The sequence below is a fragment of the Hibiscus syriacus genome, unplaced genomic scaffold (assembly GCF_006381635.1).
Source record: "Hibiscus syriacus cultivar Baekdansim isolate YM2019G1 unplaced genomic scaffold, ASM638163v2 tig00111758_pilon, whole genome shotgun sequence".
NCBI classification, from domain to species: Eukaryota; Viridiplantae; Streptophyta; class Magnoliopsida; order Malvales; family Malvaceae; genus Hibiscus; species Hibiscus syriacus.
In genome coordinates this window covers 626,812-636,677 of record NW_024063170.1, presented here as the reverse complement: position 1 = coordinate 636,677, position 9,866 = coordinate 626,812, and the positions used below count along the sequence as shown (strand labels likewise).

At 32.8% G+C, this 9,866-nt stretch overlaps 2 protein-coding genes across 2 annotated transcripts; one reads left to right on the top strand and one right to left on the bottom strand.

Moving 5' to 3' along the window:
• Positions 1-291: 291 nt before the first annotated feature.
• On the top strand, positions 292-1,803 carry LOC120169222 (heme oxygenase 1, chloroplastic-like). Its single transcript, XM_039177421.1, has 4 exons — positions 292-734; positions 984-1,207; positions 1,390-1,497; positions 1,577-1,803. Exons 1-4 carry the CDS (start codon positions 320-322, stop codon positions 1,667-1,669), a joined length of 840 nt encoding a protein of 279 aa, XP_039033352.1. The 5' UTR covers positions 292-319; the 3' UTR covers positions 1,670-1,803.
• A 4,214-nt stretch (positions 1,804-6,017) lies between these two features.
• LOC120169312 (chaperone protein dnaJ 49-like) lies at positions 6,018-9,074 on the bottom strand. Its single transcript, XM_039177491.1, has 2 exons — positions 7,763-9,074; positions 6,018-6,345 (listed from the first exon to the last, which is right to left on the bottom strand). Exon 1 carries the CDS (start codon positions 8,878-8,880, stop codon positions 7,777-7,779), a length of 1,104 nt encoding a protein of 367 aa, XP_039033422.1. The 5' UTR covers positions 8,881-9,074; the 3' UTR covers positions 6,018-6,345; positions 7,763-7,776.
• Positions 9,075-9,866: the final 792 nt, after the last annotated feature.

The following is a 9,866-nucleotide window of genomic DNA, read 5'->3' as shown; positions in this document are numbered from 1 at the left end:
CCAATAATATGACAACAGTCTTGTTTCAAATTAAAAGTCTGATACTCAAATCCACTGCACTACAAGATAATATGAACAAGGCTTTATAATATTTTAGCCTAATATATATTCAATCCTTGAAGCAACCCACTCAAGTTGATCAGGTAGTTTATTTCCCATCGCTTAAACTTAAAGATCGAGAGTAACTAAATCGCTAATCCAAGCTTTTTTTTTAATAATCTTTTTGCTTTTATTATTGTTGTTGAAGGCTCCATCGTTTTCTTCTTCACAAACAACCACCTAAATTCAATATAAAACTCTGTACGCAACCTCTATATCAATGGCGTCTCTGACCCCGATCTCCCAATGCCACACCCTTCTTCGAAAACCCAGTTTTAAACCCAATTTGTCTTCCAGTTTGATTCCCAGGGATTTCCCGTTTTCCAAAACCCAGTCTTTCGAGCATCCCGGGATGGCTACTAAGAGCTACCTTGAGTCGGCCTCCACGGCTGAGATGCCCCGGAAGAGGTACCCTGGAGAGGCTAAAGGGTTCGTGGAGGAGATGAGGTTCGTGGCTATGAAACTGCATACCAAAGAGCAAGCAAAGGAAGGAGAAAGGGAAGTCAAACAGCCCGAAGAACTTTCCGTGAGGCAATGGGAACCCACCACTGATGGCTACTTGAAGTTCCTTGTGGATAGCAAATTGGTCTATGACACGCTTGAAAGTATTGTTGAAAAGGCCGCTTTCCCTATCTGTAAGTTTACTTTTCAGTACCTCCCACCCCCCCTTTTTTTTAGCTTGTATTTTTTATTTTCATTAGCTTAATTTCGTTCTTTCTATTAATGCTTGTGTTTTTCATAGGATCTTGATTGATTGTAGAATCTAATCATGTGTGAACAAAGGTTTCATAGATAACAACGAATGTTGTAGTTTCTTAGATGGTTTATCATGCATCGCCTAGTTCATAGCTTGCTTTTGTCGCCTATGTCCGGTTCTGCTGCAGATGCCGAATTCAGAAACACTGGATTGGAAAGGTATGAAAAACTGGCAAACGACTTAAAGTGGTTGGAAGAGCAAGGCTATGGCATTCCAGGACCATCATCTCATGGTGTTACCTATGCAGAGTATCTTAAACAAGTATCTGAGAACGATCCTCAAGCCTTCATATGCCATTTCTACAACACATACTTTGCTCACTCGGCCGGTGGTCGGATGATCGGGAAGAAGGTAAACCAAGTATTTTCCTCTAAACCATCATCTCATCTTGCAAGTCTCTATCTAGTATCAAGCTCATGATACAGCTTTTCTTCTAACATGTCCCGACCCTGCAATTGATACGGACCTTCTCCCTTTGGTTCGATTTATTTGGTCGTATAGTCGAACACCTTTTCTTACCCTATTTGTATCAGGTAGCTGAGAAGTTACTCAACAACGAGGAGCTGGAATTTTATAAATGGGATGGTGACCTTTCCCAACTGTTGCAAAATGTCCGGGATAAACTGAACAAAGTTTCCGAGGTAAGTTCCGTTGCTTGTAACACACAAGGCCACCTCATCTGTGTAAACTCAACACCTTCATTCACCTATGGTATTTCAGAGCTGGACAAGTGAAGAGAAGAACCACTGCTTGAACGAAACCGAGAAGTCGTTCAAGCATTCCGGGGAGATTCTTCGTCTGATGTTGTCGTAGTGTACGTAACTGCATCGTCTTCTGTAAAATACCGGTGCAAGCCGAATTATGTATGAACCTGATGATCTTCATTGTCTATATCACAATGTGAACAAATTTGTAATAATGAATGGAAGTGTTTGATAGTATTAGGAATCCTTTAGTTGTAAAGTTTATTATATGGGTAAAGTACACAAGCGATCCCCCGACTATAAGATAATATTTTATTAAGTCATTCGATTATTAAAAGTTCCAAAATGGTCCTCCGACTATATAATATAATATACTTCGTTAAAAAATTGAAATTTGAGACTCTTAGGTTATATTTTATCATATCAAAATTAGTATATTAACGTCACCTAAGAATATTGTCAATTTTTTAACGAAAAATTATGAGTTTGGAACATAATGATTAGTTATGTGATTATTTTGTAACTTTTAATAGTCGATGGTCTCAACAAATTAACACTCTATAATCAAAGAATTATTTTTTAATTTTTAATAGTCAATAAACTTAATAAAATAACATTCTATAATTGTGTACCATTTGTATATTTTACCATTATTATATTAACATTTGACCGTCTCTCAGGTAATCATCAAATTTATAAATTATAGTATGTAATAGTGACAATGCTTTTACGATATTAAAAATAAAAATAAATAATCAAACAATGATCTGATATAATTTACAATTGAGACTTGAAAGTAATGTCACAACTAATTCTCATTAGTGGACTATTTGTAATACCCTATAATTGTGTATCATTTATATATTATATAAACTCATATTGTGTGGATTCGAACCTCAATATTTATCATAAAAATAAACTATTGTACTTAATAAAAAAAGTATGGTTTCAAGTTTTAGTTGATTTTCTTAATTCATGAATGAGATATTTGAATGGTAAGGATCGGTGGAGTTAATTGCGCCCATTGTCCTCAAACTTTAATTTTATACTAGTCCTTAAATTTAAAAACATTTTGATTAAATTCCCAAATTATCAACCTATGTCAATGAGGTCATTTGGTCATTGAATCTTTTGATTTGTTAAATGCCACATCAACTCTAATGTGCACTCTATTATAATATGACGTGGTATTTTATGGCCAATGGAAATTCTACATGTGGATTAAAAATTTTCATATCATTTCTTTCTTTTTTCTTTCTTATTGTCTATTTGATTTTAAAGCAGAAGAATGCTCGTCTGCTTCACTTAGATCTAAATATGCCTTTAGAGGTCTAACGAGCATCTTAAAGTTTGGGAACTAATATAAAATAAGATTCATAACTTGAAGGTATCATTAGAATATTTTAAAATTTAAAGACCAAAATTAAATTAGGATAAAGGTTTGGAACTACAATTAACTTTGATTAGTGTATCATAAAAGTAGTGGATGGAAAATATTAGAAATATATTAATAGATAAGCTTTATGATCAGAATCTATTAAGCGCTTGTAGCTCAGTGGATAGAGCGTCTGTTTCCTAAGAATAAAGTCGTAGGTTCGACCCCTACCTGGCGCGTTCTTAAAGAATGCTTTTTCAAGTACTTCTGTAGGACTGCCTACGCTTTTATCCTCTACCCAAGACAATCATTTTATCTTTGCATAAATTATTTAATACTTAAAACTATTAGTTTTAGTATGTTTTGGTACTTAAATTTGTATTTTTTTTAAAATCATATTTAGCGTTTAGTTTTTGTTTCGTTTTATTATCTCGCTGTTAAAAATTAAACGAGTGATTTGCACGTGACACAATTTTTATGGATAAATTGCATCATTAATTACCCAACTGTCTTTTCATTCTTATTTTGGTCAAAAAGTTTAAATTTTTTTAATTTAATTACTTAACTTTCAAATTACTCATAATTTAATCATTCTAACTTTCAAATTTATTTTTTATTTTAATTATATATTAATAAAATAATAATAAAAATACCATGTCACAAAAATTATTAATTAAATAAGTTATTATATTTTTTATTAAGCTAATTACAAAGTAATATTTGTTCTAAATACTCTCAACCATTTGGACAATGAACGCTCAATCATCCTATTGTAGTCATTGGTGCTCGAACCCGTCACCTCTAAGAACAACAATGATTCCTTTAACACTGAGGTAAGTTGGTTCGTGCGTGCTAATAATAAAAAAAAATTAGAGTTATTAAAATCGGAGCAATTTGAAAGTTGAGTAATTAAATTGAAAATTAAATTGAAAATCAGAGTATATCAACAGAAAAGACCAGTCCAAAGATAAAAAGTAATCAGCCACAATTCTTGCTTACCGTTTGCTTCACAATCGGGGCAAACAATACTTTTCGATTGAGTGCTTTGATTTTTATCTGCAGCCAGTTAAACCAAATACTAAGGCAACTTGCGAGCAGGAGGAAGATAAAGAATCATAAGCAGAAATTAACGATGGAGATTAATTATAACAAATCCGGAATAGAAGACTTCAAGTTCCACAATTTCACTAACAAAATGCAAAATTATGACGATTTATGAAAGGGGATAGTCAAACAATGAAAAATAAAACTCACCTTGGCCTCAAAAGACTCAAGTTTGACATTCCTGGAGCTCTTGAACCTAAGAACCTTCCTCGGAATAGAATCATTGATAATTATCCCTAAAATCAATGAAATAAAAACTGGGTCAACTAGGATTAATCCAATGTCACTAAAAACAACTACTGTTTGGTTTATTGGGAGCGCTCAAGGAACAAGCAGAAGTTAAGCATAAAGAATCAGCCATTCCTCCTTTTATTCTTAAGTGAGTTTCCAATAGTCCTGGTCTTTCAGTGTATCTTCTTGGATAGCTTTGTGTTATAAATAAGCCTTCAACTTCGGACAGGAAAACAGAGGGAAAAGGGTATTCCTTTAGGAACTTCCACTGGATAAGCCTAAATAAGCATACAAAAACCATATATCGGTAAAATTCTGTTTTTGGTCCCTCTACTGTACTGATATTTGCAATTTATTTATACGCTTGAATTTCACCTAATTTCTTCTCACATACATATTAGTTAAGGGTCTGTTTGTTTGGCTAATTGGTTTTTTTGAAAATTGAATTCTGAAAAATGAATTACTGGAATTTGAATTATGAAAAATGAATTACATTTCTGGAAAACGTTTTCCAGAAAATGTTTTCCGTAAAATGAATTATATTTTTCTAAAAAAACATATGGAAAACGTTTTATGATGTTTGTAAGATGTTGTTTAAAGCTTTTTTCCACTAGTTGATGAGTTTTTTAAAAATTATTTATTACAAATATTAAATACAATAAATAATATTATTTATCATAAAACTTAATATTATTATTTTTAAAATATTAAAATAATTTATTTATTATTAAATATTTTTTATAATTTTATTAATAAAAATATTATTATTGGTATATTTTATTGAAATAAAAATATTATAAATTATATTAATTATTTATTAAAGTAATAGTGTTATATTATATTTTAAAAATATTAATTAGTAAATTTTAAATATCTTTATTAAAATATTATTATATTATTATATTAAAATTAAATATATAAATAATATTATTCATTATTAATAATTTAATAATATTATTTCTATGAAATTAATAAATAATATAAATTTTATTAATAATTTTTTATATATTATTAAAATAAAAAATATAATATCTTATATTATTATAATATTAAAAATATAATATTATATTATTAAAAATATTAATAAATATATTTTAAATATTTTAATAATTAATATTTTGATTAAAATGATATTTTATTAATATTAAATTCATAAAATAAAATTATTTTGAGTATTTATTCTTTGAAGTAAAAAAGTTCATAAACTGACTTACGGAAAATCAGACCGTAAGTCATTTTCCAGAAAACACAAAGGAAATTCTGTTGATCAGGAAAATATTTTACGTTGACCAACCAGTTTTCCTCCAACCAAACACTAGAAAACATTTTCCGGAAAACGAATTACGTGAAACAAACATGAGAAAACATTTTCCAGAAAACGAATTACGTGAAACAAATATGAGATTTCAGGATTTTCCAGAAAACGAATTACGTAGTTCAAATTACTTACGCCATTTAACTTTTTCTGTTATTGGGTTTTTCAAAAGAAAATGATATTTTTATCTATTGTAATTTTATATATTTTTCCTTAATTAACACATTCTATTAATATTAATATCATCAAGCATGAACATTTTTGTTCAAAAAGTTCAGAACCCATGATGATGCGTCCTAATAGAACATCTAAACCGAAAATAAAATGCTGCTTCATGAATGTGTCCTAATAGAGCATGAACTTTTTTTGTTCACGTTTCATGATAGAAACACAAAATCAAGGGATGCATGAAGTGATCTGTTTTGTCAGTTAATATAAATTCAATTAACATCAAAATGGATGGTCTGCATATGCCATATCAGTCCAGGTAACATTCTGGACATACATCAATCTCGATATATAAAATCTTACATTAAGCAAATATATCAATAAAAAACATTAGTATGTGATCTAATCCTTCCCTTAGCAGCTTGAGAACCCACATATACGGGGTCTGCAAACCTTAAAAACTACGTAAATTGCAAATATTTTGTTTTTCGGCATGCATATCACGAGCACTGTCCAAAACAGAGTGCAGTTCCATGTTTGCCATGGAAAGGTGAAACATGACAAGCCCGACCACTTTCGTTCAGTCTGTCATCTACATCACAAATGCACATTGTCATTGTTAGCGTAATAAGATGAAATGCACATTATCATTGTTAGCGAGATAAGATGATGGAAAGTGATATATTTTTCAACACCTTAATCAGTCGGCATCAAACATGTAATCAAATAGAAGGAAACCGTTGTTGCATGGTTTAACAGCATCATAATTCTAAAGTCAAACAGTAGGAAGGGATGTGAGTTGTCCTTACTCAAACTCATCCAGTAGCATACCATTAGAACATGAAACATAGCTCCAGTATGGCAGACATCGTAACTATTTATGCACTTTAACTGAAACATTGTACTCGGGAGATTCAAAAAAGGGATTTTTGAAAGAGCAAATTTTTTGTCATATTCAAGTCATACAGGTAACCATCCAGTAAAAGAAAATCGATTTAATTGCGGCACAACAAATTGTAAGATTGCATTCAAGTATTGCAAATACAGAAGTTTCTACTCATTTTAACAGTAATACGAGAAAGCGGTCTCTTACTGCAAGTCACAAATGAGTATAATGATACCAGGAACAGAGAAATTACAAAGATACATAGGTTTCCACAATTTGTTGAATTTGAAGAAAAGAACAAGTCTCTGGTAGCATCTATATATTGTTGCAGTAGTGGAACAAAGATCAATCAAGAGTTCCTTTGTGGAAAAATAAAGCATCACGAAGGCTAGAATAATGACACATGGTATGAGGAATTTCATTGAAGGCAAGTATTAGTTGTGAATATGTTTCGTAGCATCTTAATGCATGTCCTAGGTTGTTTGAGTTGGTTGCAACTGTCAGTTTGATGGCTTGAGTTCTCGGGGCAATTAGTTCATTTTATGTGTATCAGTTTTCTACTTTTTTTTTCTGTTGTTTCCTTTCTTCTTCCGTTTCACGACAAAAACCAAAAGACGAGGCATGATATTGAATTGTCTGAACAGTCCCAATACCTAATCCCTAGTAACAAGAAACATAATTCTAAAACCTGTACTAGCATCGTGTGCTGCCAAAAATTGCTTTAAGAACTATATTCAATGGACAGCAGAATGAAGTTCTAAGAATGAGAACATATATATATGCAACAAAAATGAAAATTACATCAACTCTAACCGAACTGTATTTGATTTTGATCATCATCAAAGCTAACAGCACATTTTTTTATACTCCAGGCATGAATATATCATTCAAGCATAGATATGTTTACATTGACGATCGATGTAGATATGCAGAAGAAGCTGACAAACTATAAACTCTAAACTCAGATTTAAAATTCTGCATTTGTAATTGTATAGCAAATAGCCATGTCATAATTGCATATATTCTTATTCTCATGCATATGGTCACATCACAATCATTGCACTTAAACTTCAAAACCTAAAAACTTAATGGAAGAAAAATAATACAGGAGCATATAAAAGACCTTAATGGAAGCCATTAAACTGCTGCTGTTGTGGACTGAAACTTGTCCAGCATATCGCAATGCGGTGTTTCACGAATAAATCCCCATTGCTGCCGCTGAAGCTCAAACCTACAGTTCTGAGCCAAAATAGATTCATAATCGCTCTCAACACGCTCCTCAAGCCTTGCACGCTCAATACCATCAACCGGATAATCGTGTTCGAATTTCGTCGACCTCACATAAAAGTTCACACCATTCTTTGTTGTGTACTTGTACTCGTATGGATACGACCTGGACAGCGAAAAAACTGGCTCAGATGATGGTAAAAAGCTAAACAAGAGGATTAGAAGAACCGGCAGCAACTGAATCAGCATTCGGATGTTGAATCCAGCAGAGCCTTGGTCCCCCGTTCTAGCTCCCATTCCAGGCCCGAAATTGGAACTTCGAAATTGGGTAGTCGCCGGAGGCATCCCACCGAAGAAGAAGTTCCTAAATATCTCGTCAGCATCGAAGTCAGTATCGTAAAAGCCATTGAATCCATTGGTCGCGCCACGATACTGTGAAGCTCTCCTTTCGTAAACAGGTTCATCTGATCCAACGAGATCGTACCGTTTCCTACTTTCTTCATCGCTTAAGCATTGAAACGCTTTCGAAACAGATTTAAAGGCTTCCTCGGAACCGGGAGCTTTATTCTTATCGGGATGAACTTTCAAGGATAGTTTCCGATAAGCTTTTCGAACATCATCAACAGAACAATTTTTTTCTAACCCCAGTATTTCATAATAATCCTTCTTTTTCCTAATTTGCTTCACGATCACGACTTGCTCTTCGGTGTACGTACCTGCGGCATCCGCCAGCGGAGAAGAAGAAGAAGCAGCCGATCCAGCCGGTGGATTCCTCCGCCGAATAGAGGGTTTATCGGACAGCTTAGATTGAGAAGAATCAGGCGGAGGATCCGGGGCAGACCGATCGTCGGATTTCGCTTCAGCAGCCGCTGATAAGAGATTGTCGACGGGAAGTGATGGGTCGAGACGCCGCGCTTTGGTGAGGAATTTGAGGGCACGGGCTCGATCTCCGGCGTCTAATGCATCTTTGCCGATTTTCAAGCATTTCAAGGCATCATCTTTGTTGCCATCCATGTTCAAATCAAGCGAATAAAATATGAATAGATAGCTATTGAATTGGGATTGGAAAATTGAGGATTGCCCTAGTAGGCCAAGGGGGTAAAAAGGGAATTCGCTGTCAAGGGTTCATATGCTATTCATAGTATATATAGGGGATGAATTTTCTGGTGATGGGAAGAAGACGCCAAAGAGAGAGGGGAACGATAGATAAATAGTGAGGTTCCGTGATATTGTCGAATTTTCTATATCAAACTAACCAGTTGATGAATACGGATCGGGTCGGAATGATGATCTGATATCGGATCGGGTCAGAATGAAATAACGGTATGATTTCGGATTGGACATATTCTTATTTTAGTCTCTTTTTTATGTAAAATTTTAAGATATACTCTCTATTTTTATAATATTATTAATTAGTCCAAATATTAAAGACGAAATATTTTGACAAGAATGCTGATGTAGGTTTCTTTTGTAAAAAAACTCATACCTGTACAAAATGATCTATGCTAACATAACAAATTAGAAAGTTCTATTTTCTTTAAATCATAATAAATCAATAACGTACATAATAAAAATATAACTTATATTGAAACTGATGACTAAAATAAGACATCCCAAAGATAAAAGTGACCTTCAATGTAATTTACCCTTGTTTTAACAACAACAACAAAACTCTATTCTCATATACAATAGGGGTAAGAGAGAGGTAGGTTAGTAGATTTCCCCCAACGCTAGATTTGGAGCAACTTCTGTGTAAGACTTTCGGCAGTCAGAAAATTAAAAATAAACTACAATACATGTATAAATAAATAAATAAATGCATAGTTGAACAGTCTTCATATGTAGTCTTCATATGCGAGTCTGTAATAGGAAGTAATCCATATGTAAAAATCTTTGCATATAAACAGAAACGTAAGACCCTGCTAAATTTAATAGAGAAAACATGAAGAGAATGATACACAGAAGTTAATAATAACAAGCTACGAGAATGAATAAAGTCA

Excerpts from the sequence above, each read along its gene's own strand:
- LOC120169222 (XM_039177421.1), top strand. The coding sequence starts at position 320 with ATGGCGTCTCTGACCCCGATCTCCCAATGCCACACCCTTCTTCGAAAA. Across the intron at positions 735-983 it reads AAAGGCCGCTTTCCCTATCT|ATGCCGAATTCAGAAACACT; the intron begins GTAAGTTTACTT and ends GTTCTGCTGCAG. Across the intron at positions 1,498-1,576 it reads AACTGAACAAAGTTTCCGAG|AGCTGGACAAGTGAAGAGAA; the intron begins GTAAGTTCCGTT and ends ATGGTATTTCAG.
- LOC120169312 (XM_039177491.1), bottom strand. The coding sequence starts at position 8,880 with ATGGATGGCAACAAAGATGATGCCTTGAAATGCTTGAAAATCGGCAAA.